This window comes from Oryctolagus cuniculus, chromosome 8, assembly GCF_051225735.1.
Source record: "Oryctolagus cuniculus isolate XC-2025 breed Fujian yellow rabbit chromosome 8, ASM5122573v1, whole genome shotgun sequence".
NCBI classification, from domain to species: domain Eukaryota; kingdom Metazoa; phylum Chordata; class Mammalia; order Lagomorpha; family Leporidae; genus Oryctolagus; species Oryctolagus cuniculus.
Genome location: NC_142874.1, coordinates 72,329,709 through 72,355,619, shown reverse-complemented (window position 1 = coordinate 72,355,619; position 25,911 = coordinate 72,329,709). Strand labels below are relative to the sequence as shown.

The window sequence follows — 25,911 nt, the reverse complement described above, 5'->3', positions numbered from 1 at the left end:
TCTCTGTCTCTCTCTAACTCTGCCTTTCAAATAAATTAATTTTTAAAAAATAACTAGACAAGAGAGGCAGCAATCTAAATTTCCACTGGAAATTTCCATTGGGTTGGTGGGAGGCAGTAATACCCATCAGTGGGAAAGCATCATTGTCTATTCAGCAAATGGGGCTAGAACAAAGAGTTATCCTCAAGGAACAAGTTCCAATTAGACTGACACCTCATGTCAGAGTCAGCCATTGAGCCCTCCAAACACATCTCACCCACGTGGACACAGAGGATATCAAAGTTTGGTCACTGTTAGTGACACACTGTTGAAATGAAGAAAAAAAAAAATATATATATATATATAGAACTAGCGGATGCTGAATATCAATTGCTTTTTGCTTCTGTACTGCGCTGCTTGCTCAATGACTTAATGCCGGATGTCCAGAGTAAGAAAAGTGGGGGGGGGGGGGGGGATAATTGTACCGCCATGACAGGCTTCACAAACTCCAGGAAGACGGGAAGGCCCAATTCTTAGAAAATGAAACTTAGTAAATACTTCCTGAAATTAATGGTCTCCTACTTCCTTGTGTGACCACTTCCTTCTGAGACATATAGTCCTGGACTGCTGAGATGCACCAATAAAATACTCAAATTTAGGTAATTAACATATGAAGAATAAGAAACTAATATATGTGTGTGATGACAGATGTACTTGTTTACTCAAGCATATAAAAACGCTGAGAAGGAGAGAGGCGGGGCTTCTCACTCCCCACTGCCTATGTTGTATGTGTGGTGGGAGCCCCAGCTCCTGGCAATAAAACAATAAATCCTCTTGCCCTTGCATCTGTGACTGTCTTTTGTGGGTTAATTGGGAAAGGTCTCAGATCCCATAATTCAACAACACAACTAGGAAAACCTTGCATGCTGTGGCTAACTCAGGTGAAAAGATGCTTGCCCTGTGTTGCCTTCTGCATGCTCATAAGACAGGAGATGAGCACCAGGAAGGTCTACGCCAGGTTGACCACAGTCTCCTCACATCTACACCCCAAGAACCACAGAAGACTTCAGCAGGGGACAGGTGGGTGAAAGGAGAAAACCTTCAGATTTGATTTGGAGACACGTTTCAAAACAAATACCACTGCCTAGTTTTAAAATGAGTTTTCTTTTATCCACTGATAAAAGGTGCATTCCCTAAAAGGCAGCAATGACTGGGGCTGGGCCAGGTGAAAGTCAGGAGCAAGGAGCTTCATCCAGCTCTCCCACTTGGGTGCAGGGGCCCAAGCACTTGGGCCATCTTCTGCTGCTTCCCCAGGCCATAGCAGAGAGCTGGATGGAAAGTGGAACAGCCAGGACTTGAACTGGCAAAGTGGCAAACTGGTGCCCAAATGGGATGCTGGCGCTACAGGAGATGGCTTTAATCAGCTGTGCCACAGCAACAGACCCTCTCTAAAACATTTATATAATATTCTCTGAAAAAAACAAAGTTTACATAGGGGCGAGTGTTTTACCCAAAAGTTAAACTGTCTGTGTCCCCTACTGTAGTGCCTGAGTTGCAGTCCCCATTCCAACTTCTTGCTAATTCTAACCCTGGAAGGCAGTGGCTCAAATAGTTGTGTTCCTGCCACTCACTTGGGAGACCTAGATTGAGTTCCCAGCTTCAGCCTGACCTAGCCCTCTCCACTTCCCACACTGTTGCAGGCCTTTGAAGAGTGAAGCAGTGGATAAGAGCTCTCTCTGTCTGCCTCTCAAATAAGTAAAAAATATAGAAAAGAAAAAGTCTATGTGAACTTATATTTACTGCCAGAAGCAAATATGATACAAAAATAAAATATTTTTAAAGTGTATGTAGAGTTTAGGTTCCCTACAAACACTCTGAACAAAGCTACATGCCAAATCCCCTCACTGAAGAGAAAATATTCACTTTCATTTCGTCTTTAACTTATAGGGAAAATTATGGTCACATTAAATTTTTCCCTTTTAAACTTTGGCATGTTGTAGCCTTGCCACGTCGCCATAAAATTTTTCACCTTAATATTTACAGTTAAAATATACTTATTCACCACTGCTCTAAGGTGGAGCTTCTGTAAAAGGCATGAAGATACTTGATATTGGATTGAAACCATTTTCCCCAGAGATGCACCAGCTAGTAATAATCTATCCTTTTGTTCATGTTGGAAAAATAATTCATGTGAATTGCAAAATGACCTTCAGCTCAGAGAAGGGGGCATAGATTAGCAATTTCCATTCAGTCCGGAAGCTTTGGCAAAGACAGTCTCCTTAAGGTCTCCTTCCCCTATTGCAATAGCTCCTGAATAAAATCTGTTTTTACCATTTTACTGTCCAGCTCTTTCTTTAACATAATTAAGAACATGAGTGGCAAGTACAAATTGCCTGGATTTGAATTGTGACAATCATTTAGAAGCTATGGAATCTTGCTGCCTTAACCTATAATGGAAATACTGGAAAGAGATAGTACATGTAAATTACTCAGTTAACATAACTATTATTCTATGTTTATCATCTTGCCCTCTGTAAAGCAAACCTTTTTTCAAATGTTAACTTACTTATTTTCAACTACTTGAAAAGCAGAGTGACAGAGAGAGACAGAGAGAGAAAGAGATGAGAGAGACGTTTTCCATCCACTGGTTCACACCCACACAACTAGGGTGGGGCCAAGCCAAAGACAGGAGCCTGGAACTCCATGGGATCTTCCCTGTAGGTGGCAGGGGGCCAAGCACTTGAGCCATAATCTGCTGCCTCTAGGAAGCATTAGCAGGAACCTGGATTGGAAGCAGCCAGCACTCTGATCTGGGAGGCAAGTGTCACTAGCCGAACAATGCTTCCCCTCCCCCAAGCAAATCTTGATTCACTCACCTTAATAACAATACTGTAAGCAAGGACCATGAAAGTCAGAGTAGTCAAAAATACAATTGTAAACATTATGTTTACCTAAATTTCTCTCTTCAAAGCCAGTTCCAAAAATTAAACTGACCCATAACAGCTTCATCTTTTTTTCTCTCTCAGCCACCTTGCTTAATACCACAATAGAAGTCTGCTCCACATTCCACAAACCTCCAGGAATAGGCTAGATTTGATGAGGCTGTGAGTCACTCTTTAAAGAGTAGATGATAGATTTTGTTTCTGTCCAGGGTATGGAAGCCTAGAGAGAAAGTCCAAAACTGTAACTGAGTGGCACCGTAACAGCAGAACCAGTTTAAACCATCAATAACAGGATGCCAAGCCACCTTTCAAATACAACAGAGCCCAAATCGCAGGGCAGGTAACCTGGGTATGCGCAGGGGAGGAAGCCTTTAGCCTTAAGGAACATCTCGGAACCAGTATTTCCTTCCCACATAAGCAGGGAGCATTACCGGAACCTGAACGCCAGAAACCTTTCGGGATTAAGGGCTCATTTGACCTGGAAGATACTGTGCAGAGCTCCATCTCACTTATGCCTTACCATAAATGGCCTGGTTCAAAACCCTCCACCCCCAATTAAAGATTGCCTAGCCAGTGCTTCCGCATACCGGCTTGTCTTCCCCATACCACCCGCCCGGACCCGAGAACAGGGAGACTGATTTGAGCCCAATTCCAGCTTCTTTGCTAGCTGACCCCCACTAAAAAGCCATTCTTTGTTCAAAAGCTGGTGCAGCAGTATTGGCTTCTATGCATATCAGACCTCGCTCCACAGCAGTAGCCAGGTGAAGACACCAGGTAGTAGTTACAGAAGACATTTCTTCTTGCAAGCAAAACTCAAGTTGACTTTTAAACCGGGAGAAAGAATTAAGATAAAAGTGGTTGGAGATTTTCCTGCCAAGAGGAGTCAAAGCTTTTCTTTTTACTTATTCAGTTAAACTAGCAATTACTAAGCACTCTATCACGTACTTTCCTATCCATTCTCTCATTTAATTCTACATGTCATCAGTAGATTTTGTGATATGAATTTGAGAAACCTAAAAAGTGCTAATCAAAGTAATTTGGACAAAGAACTCAGAAGTACAGAGTAAAGTTTTAACAGGGAAGGGACCTTTAAAGTCATCGTTTTTTCATATTTTCATTATTAGACTCCTGACAGATCACCTTACACAATCCCTGTATAAACATCTGTGATTCAGAGTCTGGTACTTTTTCCAAACAGCTAGTTTAATCCATTTTTGGGCAACTGTAGCTGTTAGCAAACAATCCCTGTGTACTGGGAACAAATCTGCTTTACTGTACCTTCTAGCCACTGGTCCAAGTGCTGTTCCTTGGAACAAGAAAATATATTTGCTGTTGCTACCGCTTGATTGACTTTCAAATATTTCCTCTTTTGGGTCCCCTACCATTTCATTTAACTGTAGTTAGATTTATTTACATTTCATATAGAGGCATACCTACACTACAAAGTCTTATTACAGTGTTGCGTGAATGTTGGCCTACATTTTTCTTTCCTTTCCTTCTTCCTCACCTCAACATTGCTCTTTTACTCCAGTGGAGAGATTTTTGAAGTCATGGACTGTATCTTAAAGCCTAACACCATGCACAGTAGGGCTTATCCTAAACACGCCAGGAAGCTCACTGCGACTGAAGCGCCATGCGAATGCTTTATTTTGTCCACTTTGACAGAGAAAGGACATAGGCCTCAGCCATTCTAGCTGCTTGTCTGAAAGCAGATACAACCCATCCCACCTCACTCCCAGGACTCCTCTGCCCCTGCATTCTTTCTCAAAGCAGCTCAATCCCACACCCTGCATTGTCCCCTACCCCACCCTCTGCATTCTTTTCCAGCCAACTGGTCCCAGCAGAGAGGAAGGCCTATAGAGTTTTGAGAAAAACCTGTACCAACTAGCTCAGCTCCACCCACCGTCCTCCCCTCTGGACCCTTAGTCTACCTTAGTCTACCGGATTTATATAAGATCCAGCCTGCCTCGTGCTCGCTCTGTGTGCATGCCAGCAGTTGATCACCCCTGTGAACTTACTGCCCTTGAAAGAAATTTGCTTTGCCTGTGAGTTCATATCCTATCGCTTCTCTGTTCTGCCTCTCTTTCCTTACACCCTTTAGAGACAGACTGCAAGTGTTTCCGGTAAAGCAGTGATCCCCTTCTCTTAGAGCACTACCTGGGCTTAAGGTATTCCCCAACCAAAGCTGGTTGTTAAAGCAGAGCTGCTTAGCCGGCGCCGTGGCTCAATAGGCTAATCCTCCACCATGCGGCGCCGGCACACCAGGTTCTAGTCCCGGTTGGGGCGCCGGATTCTGTCCCGGTTGCCCCTCTTCCAGGCCAGCTCTCTGCTATGGCCAGGGAGTGCAGTGGAGGATGGCCCAGGTGCTTGGGCCCTGCACCCCATGGGAGACCAGGAAAAGCACCTGGATCCTGGCTCCTGCCATCGGATCAGTGCGGTGCGCCGGCTGCAGCGGCGGCCATTGGAGGGTGATCCAATGGCAAAGGAAGACCTTTCTCTCTCTGTCTCTCTCTCTCACTGTCCACTCTGCCTGTCAAAAAGAAAAAAAGACAAAAAAAAGGCAGAGCTGCTGCAAGAGGAACCACAGACAGAGTAAGACAGAGCCTAGTTCTCAATACACCTTAACACATCTGTCTGCTTTCAACTTGAAATAATGAAAGTAGCACAGGTACTCAAGAAAACATCACTAAAATTGGCAAAAATTCAATCATAATCATCCTTCCAAGTCCTTATATTGTCAAGAAAAGTCACCCCCAGTTTTTAAAAAGGATTTTTACACACATAAAAGATTTTAGCGTGCTATTAATAATTAATTTTAATATAAATCCTGCCATTGATCAAAGCAATTTTGAAACTTTGTTGGCCCTAGAGGCACATTCTATTTTCTGTCTCTAAAGAAATATTTTGTAGAGGAAACACTCATTTGCATATAAAACACTTAAAGTGATGACACTATTGGTTAAGGCCATGTGTTTTTTGAAGGTGAATATGATTATTTTTTTAAAATAACCTTATTATTTTTCAAAAAAATTATTAATATGGATAATTAACTGAATTTAGTAACCATAAAATAATGAAAATGAAATATTTTTGTTTGCTTAAAACTACAGAAGTATTTTTAGGCGTGCCATTTAATTCAACTTATATAAACTTTTTTCTTTTAGTTTTTATTTATTTATTTGAAAGGTAGAGAGAGAGGCAGAGAAGGAAAGAGATTGTCCACCCGTTGGTTTACTCCCGAAATACTCTCGATAGCTGGGACTGGCCCTGGCTAAAGCCAGGATCTGTAAACAATCCAGCTCTCCCTCATGGGTGGCAGGAACCTAACTACTTAAGTCTGCTGCCTCCCAGAGCACACATTAGTAGGAAGCTAAAACTGGAGGCACAGGCATCCGAAGTGTCATCTTAGCCTCTGAGCCACAGGTTCACCCTTGTAACAGTGATTATTTAAAATGTTCTAAAAACGTTCTGAGTTGTGATAGTACCACTAGAATTAGTGAATTCCAGGTGTTACCCTTTTGAGAGAAAAATTCCCATTCAGCAGACTTAGTCCTAGAATATTTTAAAGGTAAGTCTTATCTATGGTAATCATAGTTCATGAAACAAAATTCCATAAAAATGAAACAACTGCTGTTATTACTCATGGATTGAATTTTTTTAAGATTTAAGAGGATTATTTACTAATTTGTATTTTATCTGAAAGACAGAGACACACAGAAACAGACAAAAATTTTCACCTCCTGGTTCATTCCCCAAATGGCCTGCAAAAGCCAGGGGTGAGCCAGGTCCAAGCCAGGAGCCAGGTCCAAGCCAGGAGTCAGGAACTCCATCCAGGTATCCGAGTGAGTAGCAGGGACCCCCATATCTAAGCCATCGCTGCTGCCTTCCAGGGAGCACCTAAGCAGGACGTTGGCATAGGAAATGGAGCTGGGGCCCAAACCCAGGTACCACGATAGGGGATGAGGGCATTCCAAGTGGCATCTTAACCACCAGACCAAATGCCCACCCACTCCCAGAGTTGTTTTATTTTTTTTAATCCCCAAATCACATGTCAAAATCCTAAATGCAAATATGAAGGGATTAGGAGGTGATACAATCATGAGGGTAGAGCCTTCATGAATGGGATTAGTATTTTAATAAAGGACCCCCATAGCTTTCTTGCCCCTACTCCACTTTTTTGTTTTGTTTTGGTTTTGGGCACAGAAACACTCTGATAGCTTTGGGATCCACAGGGAAGGAAGGCCTACACTTCCGGGAATGGAAAGTCCTTGTCAAGGTCCCTGCGGGTGCCTAAAGGTCAACCAATGAGAATCAGACCCACCTCAACCTTTAACTCCCATGCCCTGAATCTATAAAAGGAGCTCTCCCAATCTCTGAGGCGCGACTTTCCCACCCCCCACCCCCACCCCCCACCCACTCTCTGTTGCTCTGTTGGGACCAGGGAACCTCGCCCGGGAGCGGAACCCCAATAAAAGCCTGTGAATTAATCGATTCGTCTGCCTGGGAAGATCCATTACGCACCGGACACCTTATACACTCGTGAGAGATGGCTATCTATGATCCAAGGAGCAGGTACCCACCTGGCAGCTGGATCTTGACTTCCAGCTTCAGAACTATGAAAAGTAACAAAATACCTCCAGAACCATGAGAAAGCTAACAAATACACTGTTAAAGAACAGATGAAAACATATACTATGGTTTGAACAAGATCTGGCTTCTAGACACATGTGATTGTTCAACCCCAAAGTCGTGTAAGTTAATGGTACAAAGTGGGTGGAAACCCAATTATGGTGACTGGGGTTGGGGTCTCATACAAAGATTGTCATTGGGGGTATGCCATCAGAAACCTGAGTCAGGTTTCACCACTCTCTCTGCTTCCTGGCTCACCATGCAATTGTTCATCCTCATATGCTCCCATGTTGCCATCTTCTGGTCTCACCAGATGGCCCAACTGATAGGGCCCACCCAATCTTGGATTGTTTACTTCTGAAACCCTGAGCTAAAAACAAACCTTCCTGAGTACTTTGTCATGGTTCTGAAAGGCTGAGCAAGTCAACATAAAACCATTATTTAAACCATAATACTATCTTTAACATATGAAGCAAAAAAATGTCTTTGAAGTAAGACCACAAAGAGGTCAAAGAGAACAGGACCTTATAGCAAAGTGACTTAAGCCACCACCTGCGGTGGGATGCAGGCATCCCACATGGGAGTGCCTGGGGTCTAGTCCTGCTTTTGCTTTCCATCCAGCTCCCTGGTAATACACTTGGGAACAGCAGATGATGACCCAAGTACTTGGATTCCTTCCACCCACATGGAAGACTTGGACGGATTTCTGGGTTCCTGACTTCAGCCTGGCCCAACTCTGGCTATTGGCAGGCATTTGGGGAGAGAACTAGCAGACAAAAGATCACTTTCTGTCTCTCAAATAAATAAAAATGAACAAATACAAATTTTTAAAAAAGGGATCAAGGAAAACATGGTGAGCAAAAAAAAAAAAAAGAGGAAAAAGTTATATAAGCTGGCATATTTCAAGAAAAGAAGAGGGAAAAAAAATCAAAGAAATAAAAGGCAAATTAGAAGCAGCACAAATGAAGATAGAAATAAAATACAATCTGAGAAAAAAGGAGTAAAAGTAGAATGGATGAAAAATTCAAAGGGAACAATGACAAAATGGTAGTTTTGGGAGACACCAAAGAAAATTCAGCAGGCATCCAACTGGTGTCTTTGAGGAAGAGACCAAGAATAATGGATCAGAAAAAATATTTCAAGATAAAAATTTTCAGAAACAAGCAAAAGCTAAATGTACAGATTAAAAGGCCATGCTGTATGCCAGGAAAAATTAATGCAGTTCCACCTACAGAGCAATCACTTGCAAGTTACTGAATTTAAAAGATAAAGAAAACTTAGGGTAGTCAAATCAAAACCTCAGGTCAATTATATGAGGAAAACAGACTGACCTCAAACTCTACCATGTCGACATTCCATTCCAGCTAGACAGCTTAGCACTGTCTGCAAACATGTTTTTAGAATAAAGTGTCACCTATGGATTTCATAGCTATTATATTCACATAATATGCAGAACACAGAAACTAGTTCAGAAATAGCTCCAAGAACAAAGTTCCAGTGAACTCTTCTTGAAGAACCTACAAGATGACAAACTTTTTTTTTTTTTGGACAGGTAGAGTTATAGACAGTGGGAAAGAGAGACAGAGAGAAAGGTCTTCCTTCTGTTGGTTTACCCCCCCAAATGGCCACTACGGCTGGTGCTGCGCCAATCCAAAGCCAGAAGCCAGGTGCTTCTTCCTGGTCTCCCATGCGGGTGCAGGGCCCAAGCACTTGGGCCATCCTCCACTGCCATCTGGGCCGCAGCAGAGAGCTGGACTGGAAGAGGAGCAACCGGGACTAGAACCCGGTTCCCATATGGGATGCCAGTGCCGCAGGCTGAGTGTTAACCAAGTGAGCCATGGCGCTGGCCCCAGAAGACAAACTAAACTCACAAAGAGATTAGTGGAAAATTATGGCAAAAAGACTGGCGGTGAGTACTGATTCTGTTTAACTGTGGGACTTAAGCTAAAACAAATGTGAGTTATAATCCTAACAACATGGTCAAGGGATCAGAACACGCCATCATAAAATATGCCACTTCGGCATAAAGATTATTTTGATCTTAGCACAACTGAGAAGCAGCAAACACAGAAAGAATTCTTTGCCCTCCCCGACTCCCTAAAAGTAGAACACAAATTTCCCTCTATGAAGGACTTCTCCCTCTCTCACACCAGGTGGAGGAAAACAACCCCAGTGAAAACTGGGGAAGAAAGCTGGCACCATGATGGGTCTGCACTTACTAAGATAACTCTTCTCTTCCATTAATTTCTCCCATATATTTACCTTCTCACAATTTATTGCTCCTAGGGACCCCAATTCATTTTCCTTTGTCCTCTTCCTTCTCCACAACTTTATCTCCCTTTGTTAAGTCTGTGTACAGGCCTCAAATTATAATCATCACTGAGTTCTCCCAAACATATGTGCATTTGCATACATAGACTCTGCTCTTTCCCTCCTGTTACATTCTGTCTTGTTATTTTTTTTTTTAAAGATTATTTCAAATGCAGAGTAACAGAGAGAAAAGGCAAAACAGAGACAGCCCCTCTTTTGTTATTTTAATTTGCAAGTCCCAGGTACTAAACTAAGAGTAGAGGAAAAGAATTTTCCTCCTTCCTTAAAGTTTCAATGATTTAACTAGCAGGACCTGAGACAGGAAGGGGAACAATGGTGAATGATAAAATAAGCACTTTGAGTTTCTAATAGTTTAGAGCAGGAGGGTCAGAAGATAAAACTGGGAACAAACAATTCAAGTTAGAAAGATATAACTATACTTAAGGCATTAAGATAAGCACCACAAAAACTGTTAAACTCTTTACTTAGTATAGAGTTGATCTTCTGTATATAAAGATAATTAAAAACGAATCTTAATGAAGAATGGGATGAGAGAGGGAGTAGGAGGTGGAATGGTTTTGGGGGTGGGAAGGTGGGTATGGGGGGGAAGAACCAAAAATATATTCCAAAAGCTATACCTATGAAATTTATATTTATTAACTAAAAGCTTGCTAAAAAAAAAAAAAAGGATAAGCACCAAGACAAATAATACAATCTACTTTAGCAGAGACCAACATTTCTCTTCCCCAGTTTTTTGGTCTGGCATATGGCTAACTGAAATTAGAACTTTTTTCCCAGCCTCCATGCAACTTTAGAGATAATTTTTAATTAATTAATTAATTTTATTTGTTTGCATGCCTTTCATAATTACAACTTTAAGAACACAGTAATTCTTCCCACAATTCTCGCCCTCCCACCCACATTCCCACCCCTCTTTCTCCTCCCTCTCCTATTCCCAGTCTTATTTTTTACTATGATCCATTTTCAATTAACTTTATACACCGAAGATTAACTCTATTCTAGGTAAAGAGTTCAACATAGTCCAGAAGAGCCATAGCCCCAGGAGTTTTAGTGGGTCACAAGACAATGTCACGCTGAACCACCCTCATGAGACTAATACAGAAAAGGCCTAGGTCTTTGACATAGGTCAGTATCCTACTAGGAGCTCTGGAATGACCACCTCCTATCTTTGTAACATAAGACAGAAATCAGTTTGTTTCCCTTTAGCCACTTAGTGGTTTTGTGTGTGTTACACCAAATTAATCCTAATTAATATGAGCAATACAAAGACTACTTTAAAATGAAATGAGTAGACAAAAGAGGACCTGAATAAATGGAAGCGTATCCTGTTCTTAAAAAGGAAAACATAACATCATAAAGATACCAATTCTGCGTAAATTAACAGACATAATAAAAATACCGAAACAGTGCATTTTGTAAACTAGACAAGCTGACTCTAAAATTGACATAGATAAAATACAGAAGCCAGGAAAATTCTGTAAAACAGGCATCCTGAAGTAAGGAGGTGCGTGTGTGTGTGTTTGTGTGTTTTTGTTCATTTTTTTGTTTGTTTTAAACTATAATCATCAAAATAACATGGTTCTACAGGATGAATAGATTGATCAGTGGAACAGAACGGAAAGCTTAGAAGTAAACTACATACAGGAATTTATTAAGTGATAAAGGTGATATTTCAAAACAATGAAAAAAGCAAATTATTCAACATAGCTAACTGTATAATCATCTGGAAGAAAAGATAAAATTTTCCCACATTACTTTAAGCTATCTTCTGTATGGATCAGAGGAGGATGGCCTAAGTCCTTGGGTCCCTACACACACATGGGAGACCCAAATGAAGTTTCTGGGTCCTGGCTTCGGCTTGACCCAGCCCAAGCAGCTGCAGCCATTTGGGGATGAACCAGAGGATGAAGATCTTCCTGTTTCTCCTTCTCTCTCTATTACTCTGCCTTTCAAACAAATACATAAAAATCCTTTTTAAAAAAAAGTTGATTACACAAAAATAAAAAGCTCTGGGTGGGAACAAACCACCCAAAATATAAAAATAAGATGTATAACAAATTGATGAAAAAATTCTCAATTCATATCACAACAGATGAAAGATTCCTCTTTTTTTTTTTTTTTTTTTTTTTTTTTTTGACAGGCAGAGTGGATAGTGAGAGAGAGAGACAGGGAGAAAGGTCTTCCTTTGCGGTTGGTTCACTCTCCAATGGCCGCCACGGCTTGGCGCGCTGCGGCCGGCGCACCACGCTGATCTGAAGGCAGGAGCCAGGTGCTTCTCCTGGTCTCCCATGGGGTGCAGGACCCAAGCACTTGGGCCATCCTCCACTGCCTTCCCGGGCCACAGCAGAGAGCTGGCCTGAAAGAGGGGCAACAGGAACAGAATCCAGCGTCCCGACCGGGACTAGAACCCGGTGTGCTGGCGCCGCTAGGTGGAGGATTAGCCTATTGAGCTGCAGCGCCGGCCGAAAGATTCCTCTTAATTGGTAACAAACAGCCATCAATAAAAGCAAACATACAAGTATATTAGGCCATGAGAATATAGAATATTAAAAAGAAAGAAGGTCAAGTTTATCCATGATTTAAAAAAAGAAACAAAAACACAAGGCCAGTGCTGTGGCATCCCATATGGGCGCGGGTTCAAGTCCTGACTGCTCCACTTCTGATCCAGCTCTCTGCTATGACCTGGGAAAGCAGTAGAAGATGGCCCAAGTCCTTGGGTCCCTGCACCCGTGTGGGAGACTCAGAAGAAGCTCCTGGCTATTGGCTTCAGCCTGGCCCAGCCCTGGCCATGGGTGCCATTTGGGGAGTGAACAAGTGGATGGAAGATCTCTCTCTTTGTATCTCTTTCAAATGAATAAATAAATCTTAAAAAAAAAAAAAAAAAAGTAAAGCTTCATCCAGATGCAAGGAAAAAACTCCTTAACGTCCTTGCCCTTTCTGTCCATAGGATTATGGCAGTCAAGCCCAAACAGAGGAACACAGGGGAAAAAACCATGGAGGGAGTTGTTTGCAACTTAGAAATAACCTTGTAAACAGTGAACAGCCTAAAATTTGAGATTACTTAAGAGGTGTTGGAAAATATTCCATACCACGCTCACCTAGTTGAGGACACCTTTAGAAGTTTATAGAATAGAAAATAAAGCCAGTCAGTGACTATTCAAAACCAAACAGACAAATAAATAAAACTAATGGTTGTGCTTTGAAAATCAATGTGTTAAACAATTTTAGAGCATTTGCTACTTCCAAGAAAACTGTACAAAGAAGACTATATCTATCAATTGACATCATCATGCATTATAAATTCTTTGATCTTCATTCTTGTGACCTTATATACATTAGAAATCTAAAGGTCTGATGATCAAAAATGATCAACCAGGTAATAAAGGACGATAACTTCGAGTTGGAGAATAGTATGTCACACTCAATAACAAAGTGCGCAAGATATTTTAATGTACTGATGACACAGTATAGTCAGATAATCATTTCAAATGTGGATCAACTGAAAGAAAAATATGGAGAAGGGTTTCAAACTGTCATAGCATTATTTGTTCTAATCTACTGCTTTCTCCAGTTCAAAGTACATGAAACATTTCTTTGGAAATTGTACCAACAGTTTGCTTTCAATATTGCAAAAGAAACTCTTCTCCCTCAGTTTAGAAAAAAGAAAAAAACAACTAAGGACTTGGACTCTGATTTCTTTTTCTGTTTTAAATATTTATTTATTTATTTGAAAGGCAGATTTACAGAGAGGCAGGAGACAGAGAAGTCTTCTATACACTGGTTCTCTCCCCAAATGGCTGCAATGGTTGCAGCTGGGCTGATCCAGTCTCCCACACGGATGCAGGGGCCCAAGCACTTGGGCCATCTTCTACCGCTTTTCCAGGCCAAGACAGAGAGCTGGAATTGTAAGAGGAGCAGCTGGGACTCAAACCAGTGCCCATATGAGATGCCAGCATTGCAGACAGTGGCTTTGCCCACTGTGCCACAGTGCCGGTCCTGGACTCTGATTTCTAAAGTCTCCTCCAACTAACATACTATTTTCTCTGTTCTATAATAGCCTTGTAGTACATTTGAATGATACAATTTTACTTACTACGCACATACACGCACACAAAGACATATATGGAATCTCATACAGAGAAAAAGGTATGTCTAATGAATGCTTACCTGATAACGTGTTGGCTGGTTGAGAATGCTGTTAAAACTGTGTGATTCAAAAACTCTTGAGTTAGACTGAGTGAAGAGGTTTAACTAGGAAAGAATACAATTAACCTAGTAAATTAGAATACATTTATTTGGAATAAAAAATATAATCTATTTTATTTGCCTTGATAACATTTCTGGAGTCAACATTTCCAAGAAACATTTTGTGGAAGTTGGGTTTCCTAAGTGAGTTAATGTATTTTTGAAGGTAAAAATTAATGTGAGCAACATGCCCTCATTCATCAAAATGTTGGCAAGATGTACTGTAACAGAACTGTTTAACTGAAAGCATGTTTTAAAATGTTGGTTCATACTAGACGTAATTTTCTCTGAGGGCCTTGTATACTTTATAAAAATGTGCTCATGGCATTTAGAAGGCAAAGTTCCATAAAAGCATTAGGGTAGTTCCTGAGGCCAAGAGCCTCCCTTAAATTTGAACAGACACATATTACATTTCAGATGATATTATTTAGTGTTTTGCAGCCTTAAAATGTTAGCCAAAATAACACATCTTCCCAAGCATCTTGGCCTGATTTTGAGTCAAGTTCACAGCTTTGGTGAGAATTGGGCTAAGGAAATTTCATTTCGGTTTTTACTTTCTTTTTCTTATTAATGGTTTAGCATTTAAATGGGCAGGAATGTAAAGCAAGAGAAGCCCAAAGGTATTGGCTATGCTTCAAGTAGATGTATGAGTAAGACTTGCAAGTAAGACCAGGCAAACTGCCATCTGCAAGGTGTTACTCCAAGGCAGGAGCCCACACCCCAAAAGGTGTATTCACTCTGCCACCTGACTCCCCACCGTTACAATTGAGGAAGGTATGGGATGCTAGGGAGGAAGAGAGTGGCACTGGTAGGCATGGACCCTCCTAATTTTGCTCTTGTTCTCCAAAACCCTGGCTAACTGAGCAAATTCTCCCATTTGCCACTGGAGGTCAGTGCTGGCTGCTGACTCCCAGTTAGTATAGGTTAGCAGGGAAGATTTCTTGAGGCTCCTTTCTCTTTTCTAAAAAAGAAAAACAGAAAAAATGTAATTTCTCCAAATTTTCACCACATTCAGTCTACATAGAGTGGTTCTATGAATATGAATAACATTAAAAAGACTTTAATAGCTCTATGTACAATTTTATTAAAAAAATAAAATGGCAATTTCTAACCAGGACCCAAGGAGCACACTCCTGGGAGGCCCATGCTCAACTTCCATTGTTAGTATCATCTCTGAGAAATGCTATTCCTCCGGGTCAAGGGTGTGACACAAGCGCCAGGGGGCACCCAACACGGAACACCTCTAACAGAATCTCCCTATTGCTCTGGCAAACAAGCTGTGTTCCCTCTAGAGGGCGCTAGGTAGCCACAAGCCACCTGGATGTGCTCATCCCAGCTGGAGTTTTAGTGTCTCCTACCTAATGTCCCCTTCTACCTCTGCTCCCTGCAGGAAGAAAATTCTGGGTGTATTCCATGAAGTGCAAGAACTGAAAACCCCCACATTGGAGAAGCTTCCTTTTTAATACTAAAGCCTCAGTTAAGAAATCCAAGAACAGAATCCTTTCTGGAAAAAAAAAAAAAAAAGAAGAAGAAAAGAAAAATTAATTTCCCATTAGCAGGAGCTGCCCAGGATGATAATTACAACCTGGTCCCTTAAAGAGGCTAGGTACCTGGTTGGGAGGAAAGGGGCAGGAACCAAGCCTAGACTAAGTCAGCTGAACAGGCAGCCAACTTCCATAGAGACAGCTGGGAATCTGAGGCCAAAACTTGACTTCCACACCCACCCTAACACACTAGTTAGCTCATGAGACCCCACATAAATGAGTTCTTTAAATGGCTTCAGTCACTTTACCTATAAAATGGGAAGAATGGTCATACCTACCTCACAGTGTTGCATGAGGTTCAAATGAACAGCAAAGCACTTTGTAAACTGTGAATAAGGAAGGGTACTGATATTTGTTGAGGTTGGAACTTTGACATCTCATATAATCCTCACAATAACCTGCAAAGTTTTCTTTTTTAGCTCAATTAAAGCTCAGAGTGGTGAATGATTTACCTGCAATACTTGCTTTTGAGTTTTATGAAGCAGAGTTCAAATCCAGGTCTAACACAAAGACTCTTCCTTATATTATACTGCTTCTCACTGTATACATATGTTAAATCACAGGATGTCACAGCCAGTCACTGCCTTGTAACTGAATAGCATTAAGGGCCCACATCCAGGTCAAATACTTTTTTAAAAAAGATTTGAAAGTTCACTTTCATAAAGGATAAATGTCCAGGGTTATCACAAATATTGGAAGCTCATATATATATATATATATAGGTGTATATATATATATGTGTGTGTGTGTGTGTGTGTGTATATATATATATAAAGAAATTAAATTGAACTCAGCCCTTTCCTCCAGCTTCAACCAAGAAAAAACATCCACCTGTGCTCAGGAGATCCTGTATTTTATGGAGAAACATTGACGTTTTGTGGGCTCCTAGGGTACTGCAGCTACAGACCATTTCCTCAAGTTTAGGCAAAAACCATTTGCTCCTGTCTGCCTGCTTTGTACCTTAAGATGTGCGGTTTACCCGTAATTTAGGCTTTTCTGCCAATTCTATCTCTGAAAATTAACTGCATGGAATTAGAGTGCCATGCTGAAACTTATCTTCTTTGTTAAACTACGATTCAACTTGGACAACTCAAGGGCAAACCATTTGAGCTAAAAATGAGGTACTTATGATTACTTGAAGATGCTCTCGGGCTTATATCTATTCTATGATACTAAAGTAAAAAATATTACTTAGCACAGCAAAGGATCTCTACAAAAAAAAAAAAAAAAAAGAACATGGTGGTGGTGGACACATATACCAAGAGGAAATCTGAGGTTAAAGCAATTTAACCTCAGAATAACAGTTGAGAAGCATGGAACACACAAAGATGAAGTGTTTACTGATGATAATTTTTTTTTTACTTTTAAAACGTTAAAAGAGGTTTTTTTTTTTGTTTGTTTTGTTTTTTTTTTTTTTTTTTTTTTCCAACCAGGTACTTTACAAGAAGTTCTGACCAGAAGCTGGGCATAGACTAAGTGACTTTTTGAAACGTTATGCAGTTATCAAGTATTAGTCTATGAAAGGCTATGGAATGGATGGTTACTTTCAGCATCTTCTAGGTTCACACATAAAAATTATTGAACAAAATCTAAAAACAAGGAGAAAGAGAAAAAATATCTATTTTAAGGTCTTGGTAAGTTTCTGATACCTACCCTGGATTTGGAGTTACCGATTCCCATTTCTAGATCCTTCTGTAGCCTTCTCCTTCTGCATTTAGAAAAGTTAATGATTCGCATGATGAAATAAACAAATGATTTTGGACTAGGAACTAGACTGAAAGGTGGAGGTAATGTTTTCCCATCATCAAAATAAGACAACCAAAGTTTTGAACGGGCAAACTTCCATTCTACGTCACTGTCATCCTAAATCACAAAAAGAGAAAAGATTTAACTATTTTAAATTAAAAATTAAATATTCCAGAAACTGATAACATAGGTTATTACAATGTATCTAAATTTGTTTTTGAAATAGGTGATTCTAGTAAAACACATTAAGTTTCATAGTAAAACACATTAATGTGTTTTACTATGAAACTTAAAAACAACACTACTAGTTGAACAATACCCTATACCTTGTGCAGCTGTGTGAGTGCAGCCTGTTGAAATCCTTGCTTAGTATATACTAAGTCGATCTTCAGTATATGAAGGTAATTGAAAATGAAACTCGATGAAGGGCAGGATGGAAGAGGGAGTGGGAGAGGGGAGGGCCACGGGAGGGAAGGAGGTTGGGGGGGGGAGCCACAACAATACAAAAGTTGCACTTTGTAAATTCACATTTATTAAATAAAAAAATAACTATATAACAAACAAAAAAAAGAACTTAATACTTTACTCTTTTAGTATTTTTTATGTTCTACTTAAAACTATTCTTAGGTGTTTAATTAATGCTATAACTAGTACTCAAATACTATTTTACACTTTGTGTTTCTGTGTGAGTGCAAACTGTTGAAATCTTTACTTAATATATGCTAAATTGATCTTCTGTATATAAAGAGAATTGAAAATGAATCTTGATGTGAATGGTAGGGGAGAGGGAGTGGGAGAGGGGAGTGTTGTGGGTGGGAGGGAAGTTATGGGGGGGAAGTTATTGTAATCCATAAGCTGTACTTCGGAAATTTATGTTCATTAAATAAAAGTTAAAAAAAAGAGAAATAGGTGATTCTGTACCCACTGAAATTTAACCAGATTTTCCTGTCCCCCGACCAAAAACAAAGCAAAAAGACAAGAAAAATTCAGGGCCAAGATAGGATGAAGAGGTTTATTCCCCTCTCATCCCCAACTCCGACAATTCTGTATATTCAGTTATGGTTCCACACTCCACCCACCCTCCCTCCTCCCAGGACCCTTCCAAGTCAGGCTGCAGATACAGTGTAGGACACTTCAAGGGCAAAGGAAAGAAAGATGAATGGCTTTTTGAAGTTTATGTGTCTGCCACGTGTCCTCAAATTGTCACATGAATCCCTCAGTAGCCTGGAGCTGTCCCATATCTCCTTCCATTCTTAGTGTAGCCGTGTGGTTATGGGCATGGCCATCCTAAACAATAGGAGAAATTGGGGGTGGGGGGGGTGGTCTCCAAGTGGTGGAAGCTGGCTCACTCAGGTCACACAGCCCAGACCACCATTACCACCCCTAGCAGCCTTCAGAGTACCGGAGTTCTCATGCGTGGAGGAACTAACTTGTGCTTTGAGAGCACTGAGTTTCTAAAACACTCATACAGATTGGATGGAGTTAACAAACAGCAATGCACTAAGAAGGCATCGCACACTAAACTGGAGGAGATAAAATATATACACAGTGATGAAGAATAGCATCAAACTAAGCCCACAAAACCAAAAGGAAAGTGATTGCTAGAACACTAAAAATTCTGACTTGTTAAAGAACATTCTCAATGTGTGCCAGGTATCTAGAGATTCTTTCACCGGGAAGAATGGTGGGCGCTAACCTAGGAGAGAATAATTTCCCAGTGGCCCATACTTCTAGCTAATAAGTTCAAAACTTCTGAACACACCCTGGAGGAAGGCAGAGTGGTGGCAAATTCATGAGACCTCTGCTATGTTGCTAGAAGACACTGGAAAGTGTGTGACTGCTGCAGGTGGAAAACACGGGCAGGGTCCAAGCTGCTTAGAGTGGAGCCCATTTGTTACGTGGGCCAGAGCTCTGCCACAGGGCACCGAGGTAGACACGGCATGCGATCAGAATGGGTTGTCAAGGAGACAGGCTTACCTCAATTTCTTGATAGGAGCTATTAATCATAGCAATTAGCATGTTGAGTAAAACAACCACCATAGTTACATTGTATATTCCATAAAGAACATATCCGATATTCTCTATGAATTTGTGATCGTATTTGAGCACAACAGAAGTCACTTCAGACAACCCAAATATTGACCAAAACAACGTCTTAAAACTTTCTTCCACACTGTTGAAAAAATAAGGTACGCAGTAAGTCATTAAAAAGTCACAAGTAAAAGCAAGTTAGAATCTGATATTATACAGATATAAAATGCCATCACAGTAAACTCTAAAGGTAGAATTATCTTGTTATGATATTTAACAGAAGTTAATTCTCCCAGGTTTTCAGGAACTGGTGATGAAATGGGACCAATGCCCAGCTTTTCTGATGTTATCATCAAGTGAAAATTTTCTGAACTCGGCAGGAGAAAGCTGAAGTCATGTCACAATACTCATTCCTTTCATCTAAGATGCAAGTATGTGGTTTGATTTTTGTAGGTGGCTTACAAACTGAAATCTGGCTCTCTGGAGTAGATTAGGGTTGGAATTAAAGTTATATATTCACTTTAAAGAAGTATGTATTTCTTGTAGTACATATTTCTTGTAGCACCAGTTGCAGTGAAATTATTTGTAAATAGAATGAAAACAATGTAGAGAGCCATCAGTAGGAAGCAGCTAGATAATTCTGGTACATCCATACTATAGGATGCTATGCAACCATTGAGGGCGGAGACAGGGGGTGTGGATGAAACAGACCAATCTTCAGGAGTTTTTATAAAATGAAATACAAGATTAAGTAAAAATATAAGATATAGTATGCACGAAATATTCTACCACTTCAACAAAAAAGGGGTACACAAATCCTTACATTCTGTTTATGTAAAAAAAAATGCCCCTGAGAGTACACAAAAAAAGCCATTTTCTCTGGGGACAGATGAGAACTAAGAGACTGGGGACCATGTGTAGGGAGGGGCACAGGCTCTGTGCTGTAGCTACCTCTCTATTGGAATTTTTGGTCACAAGAATAGATAGTCATCCCTTGGTCAGTCACCCCTGGCTGACCCTGGACTTCTAAGACTCCCACAGATACCAAAATACACAGTGCTCAAGTCCCTTGCGTAACATAGCACAAAATTTGCATACAAAGTATGCACATCCTCTTGCATACTTTGAGTCATCTCTAGGTTACTTATAATACTTAATACAACGCAATTGCTATGCATTATTATTTTTGGGGGAATAATGACAAGAAAAAAGTTGATACATACCCAATACAGATGCAATTTTTTTTTACCCAATATTTTTGATCCACAGTTGGCTGAATAGCAAATGTGAATACAGACACTGAGGGTCAGTTATGTTATCTACTTAAAATAACTCTGAGCTTAATTGGTACTGAAAAGCAGACAACAGAATGGAAGATTGCTATCATTTCCCCTTGATTTATGTAGTCTACTTATTACTCCACCTTAATAATCAAGCACTTGGGCCCTCACCAGACTTTTGTCCCTTAAATAATTTTTGGCACCATGTATTTACTAAATTTTGTCATACAACTGAGTTGTCATCACTGATCTGTGCCTGACTGAACAGTCCCTAAACTAAACAGTTATACATGTAGCATTTTATGAAGGGTTCAAAAATAACTCCTTTATCTAGAAAAAGATGTATGGAAAAGACTGTTTTTGACTTCTCATCATAGATTCCAAACAACAAAATTCTTTAGATTTATTGGTTTAAGTACTAGTTTACTTATTCATTCATCCATTCAACACATATTTATAGAGTATCTGGTATGTTCTAGAAACATTGCCAGACCCCGGGAGAAGAGAATTGAATAGAAAAGTTTCCATTCCTATCATTACTATTATGGAACATCTAATTGTATGATGTAATACTCGCAGCATAGATGCTGATGGGAGACTATGAAAAATTACAACCTCCTGGTTCCTGTCATTTATTTAACCCTGTCACAAAACTTCTGCTCCTTCCCCTTGTTCGTCTACAGATCGTCCTGCCCCTAACCTCTGTTCACACCTACATGGAGTGGCTGTGTAGGGAAGGGGATAGGAGAACAGAAGAGACACTGGCAGTTCTGAGCCCCACTGTGGGCCCAAGGCTTTATATAACTTGCCTTACATAATCCTCACGATGACCTTATTTAAACCTTGTTGTGCTTATTTTAAAAATAAGGAAACCGACACGGAGAAATGTTCAGTAACTTAACCAAAGGCCTGAACTGGAAAACCGTGCAGATTGAATTCAAATCCAGGTTTGCCTGCTTTCTGGACCTATGTTCTTTCTACTACATCAGGTTGCCACATCCCCAGTTAAAACGGTGAAGAAACCATAATGGTTAACACGAGTTATAGAGTTAAAGGAGGAAAGGCAGGGGTGGCAGAGTGTTCAGGATGTCTGTCTTTTTCCACCTGGGTTCAAACAGATTTTTTTTTTTTTTCGCAACAATAAAGAGAGTTTCAGGTCTCTTTTACTTCTAAGACTTGTTCTATATTAAGTATTTAAAAAATTCACTTCAGAACAATTTAGGTGCCAGCCAAGGCTTGATATGCTGCTTGAGTCTTATTGAATGTGTCACTTGTTTCCAGTTGTGGCATTACAGGCGACAAGGGGAGAGTAACCAAGGGATGCTTTACAACACCCACACCTGGAAGGACTGAGGGAGGGCCCCATCGTCAGGACAACCAAACATCACTGGGTGAGGAAGGACCTCACAGTCTGCACATCTCCAGGCTGAGGACCCGGGAAGGGACAACCATGTACGGAGTCTAACTGGAGAATACTTTGTGGAGGAGGTGAGCCTTCAGTGCAGAAACCACCATGACCAGATGGAGGAAATGTTATCACCTTTCTAGGGGACTGCGAAACAGTTAACTATATGCAGTACTGTATTCTGCATCCTGTACTGGTGAGTGAATACCTGGAAATAAAAGCCGATGTTTCCTTTTAGAAATAGTAGTACTGGTTACAAAATGATGAAACTGCATTTAATGTTATATACACGATAAGATTTAGAAATCTGCATTCCCATTCTCTTAAAGTAGCCCGTCTGATCTGATTTTTCCAAATTCTGATCCATTTTGAGGGCAAACTCTAAGCAGAATGAGATGGGCCTTCAGGGTAACACAGTCACACAGAAGCACTGTTTCTAGTGAGTTCTTTCTGCTCTTAAAAAATCTATATTACAATCATTGACATTTTTCATCTAAACTTATTAGAATTTCTCTTCATCACACCTTTTTAATAAGATATTTTACTTACGTGGTAAAAGCAGGATTTACTTTAGCCCCAAGGTAGTAAGAATAAAGTATGAACATGCCAATCATAAAAGCCAGAAACACCATAATAAAGAGGACCATGAACTTAAATATGTCCTTCACAGTCCTTCCGAGAGAGATCTGTAAGGGGCCAAAGCTCTCATTTGCAGGGAGGATGTATGCGATCCGAGAGAAGCTGAGCACAACAGCTATGGCATAAAGGCCTTCAGAAATGATCTGAGGGTCAGAAGGGAGCCATTTATCTCTAGCTAGAAAAGAGAGAGAAAAAGATTAAAAATGGAACCTTCTATTCATTGCCAACTATGCAAAGTAAATAGCTTAAATAGGATCTGTCTTGTAGGTAGCTGGTTATTATCAATCGACATTACTCTAGATTTAATGAACTGTCCAAACATTATTTTTCATGTTCAACCAGAAACGTAAATCTTGTATTACTCTCAATGAAGGAAACCCTGCTTCACAGGTACCAAGCTGACTCCATGTTGAGCAGAAACAGAATAAAATACAAAAGATAAGATAGAGGTTAAAACACTTCATTAAACACAGGCCATATCCAGGATGACAAAGAGCTGACTGGACTGATTTATTCTCTCACTTATTAGATTTATCCACCAATTATTTTGTCATCCTACAGGCACAGCTTCAGTAGAACTTCTCTTCCACATCATGTAGGGAAATTCGTTCATCAAATAGTTTATGCAAGTAAAATGTCAAATGATGAGGAGTGAAAATGTAACTGATCACAGCAGTGCTGACCATGTGATATCTGAGTACCATAACTTGTTCCTGGAAGATGGAAAATGCCACTTAATTATAAAAATTTTGGACATTAATTCTGAACAAGCAACCCTAACAACCTTTTTAAGGTCACTTACAAAGTGTGCAGCAGACCCATTTCTCTGGCAGACCAGTGAAATGGTAGGTGGTTAACTTTGAACAAACCGGTCATTCCTGAAAGAATGGATGTATTATAGATATTTGCAACAACAACAAAAATGAACATTTACTGCATGTCTAAGATGTGTCGGACACTACTTCCAATGACACTATGGAGTCTGTGTGTTATTATCGTCTTTTTGGAGATGTTGAATCCAAGACTCAGGAAAGTTAAAACTTGATCCAAACTTCACATCTAGGAAGCAGGGATACCTGAACTCATATATTCCCCACTAGAAAACAGTCACTCAATGCACATGAATAAATTCAAATTTATATAATATATCACTATACATATATATCACAATCTAAGAGATACATCACAACCTAAGCTAACTTTTCATTGCAAATGCTGATCATTTTCTCATTCAGATGAATCTCCTGGTATATACAAACCTTTGCTTGCTGACAAGAAGAGGTAATGTGCTTAAATTTCAGAATGTACAAAACTTACATCTTATATTTTGGAGCGGAAGCCAAGTCTTATACTAGAATGTCAGCATGCCGTGTATACTCATCATAAGCCCTAATTACAATTACAGGGATTCTTCACAACCAGACACCTTTCAACTCTGTGCCTTAGTATTCTAACCTGTAAAATAAGGCTTAGAGAATAATTTCTGATGTCTTTTCCAGATTTAAGATTTTACAGGCCGGCACCATGGCTCACTAGGCTAATCCTCCACCTTGCGGTGCCGGCACACCGGGTTCTAGTCCCAGTCGGGGCGCCGGATTCTGTTCCGGTTGCTCCTCTTCCAGGCCAGCTCTCTGCTGTGGCCAGGGAGTGCAGTGGAGGATGGCCCAAGTGCTTGGGCCCTGCACCCCATGGGAGACCAGGAGAAGCACCTGGCTCCTGCCATCGGATCAGCGCGGTGCGCCGGCCGCAGCGCACCGGCAGCGGCAGCCATTGGAGGGTGAACCAACGGCAAAAGGAAGAACTTTCTCTCTGTCTCTCTCTCTCACTGTCCACTCTGCTTGTAAAAAAAAAAAATTTACAACTATGTGAACATTTCTAATTGCAAGTTCTCAATTTGTCCTCAAGGAAAGGGAAATTGATAATACTTAACACTGGTTTGTTCTGGGCACACTGCCTCCATTCACACTGATGTCAGTCATGTCTCCCTGCCCTTCATGATCTGGAAGAGTTTGGTATGAACCTCATTGCATGCCATGTGAAAAGCACAACATTCTCCCCAGTGCTTCTGTTCTCTAAAGCTCACATTCTCAAGGTCATTTTAGTGCCTACTTCCTGTCTCTATTGAATTAATGTTCACTTAGCCTGCAGAGCAGGTTAGGACCTTCATTATCTTTTCTCTTCAAACCCTCACTCTTAGGGACTCACCTTCACATTAAGCAGTTTATCAAGCTATTTTTTCTCCCTAATTAAGACAGTCTCCTGCCCTAAGAGTAATTATGTTGTTAGTCTTAAAGATAATTTTCTCCAAATTTGCACTGTCTTTTTATAGACACAAAAACTAAGGCACACAGAAGCAAATTACTTGAAAAAAGGTACATATCATAGTTTAGATATGAGCCAGTTTGGTAGAGCTCTGAAGCTCATTCTCTATCTACTGTTCATAAGCATTCAACACTACTTTCACACTAAACACACAACAATCCCACCTTACCTGCAGGTACACTTTCCACAGTCAGCCATGATCTGAAAATATTAAATGGAAAATTCCAGAAGTAAACAATTCCTACATTTTAAACTATGTGCTATTCTGGGTTGTGTGATGAAATCCCATGCCTTAGAACTCCATCCTTCCTGGGGTGTGAATCATGCCTTTCTCCAGTATAACCACACTGTCTGTATATGCTACCCTCCTGTTAGTTACTTGGTATCTTGGTTATCAGAACAATGCTGCAGTATCACAGTGCCTGTGTTCAAGTAACCCTTATTTTATTTAATAATGGCTAATGGCTCCAAAGCACAAGAGCAGTGATGCTAGGGCTGACATAGTGATGCACTCAGTTAAGGCACTGCTTGCAATGTTGGCATCCCATATGGGCACTGGCTTGAGTCCTAGCTGCTCCACTTTTTTTTTTTTTTTTTTAAGATTTATTTATTTGAAAGTCGGTTACACAGAGAGGCAGAGAGAGAGAGAGGTCCTCCATCCAATGGTTCACTCCCCAACTGGCTGCAATGGCCAGAGCTGTGCCGATCTGAAGCCAGGAACCAGGAGCCTCTTCCGGGTTTCTCACATGGGTGCAGGGGCCCAAGGACTTGGACCATCCTCTACTGCCCTTCCAGGCCATAGCAGAGAGCTGGATCGG

At 40.5% G+C, this 25,911-nt stretch overlaps 1 protein-coding gene across 11 annotated transcripts in view; it reads right to left on the bottom strand.

Moving 5' to 3' along the window:
• Positions 1–25,911, bottom strand: part of TRPC3 (transient receptor potential cation channel subfamily C member 3) — a 175,292-nt gene that overhangs the window by 8,483 nt on the left and 140,898 nt on the right. For 4 of the 11 annotated variants that reach the window (XM_089302565.1, XM_017347554.4, XM_089302562.1 and 1 more), the window contains 5 exons: positions 22,682–22,946; positions 19,394–19,589; positions 17,324–17,533; positions 15,949–15,996; positions 14,049–14,132 (listed from right to left, as the gene is read on the bottom strand). In XM_089302565.1, the coding sequence (XP_089158691.1) occupies positions 14,049–14,132; positions 15,949–15,996; positions 17,324–17,533; positions 19,394–19,589; positions 22,682–22,946 (803 nt within the window). Of the gene's footprint in view, positions 1–2,930; positions 3,142–14,048; positions 14,133–15,948; positions 15,997–17,323; positions 17,534–19,393; positions 19,590–22,681; positions 22,947–25,911 lie in introns of all 11 variants that reach the window. The other 7 variants (XM_089302566.1, XM_002717256.6, XM_089302563.1 and 4 more) reach the window with 4 other exon arrangements.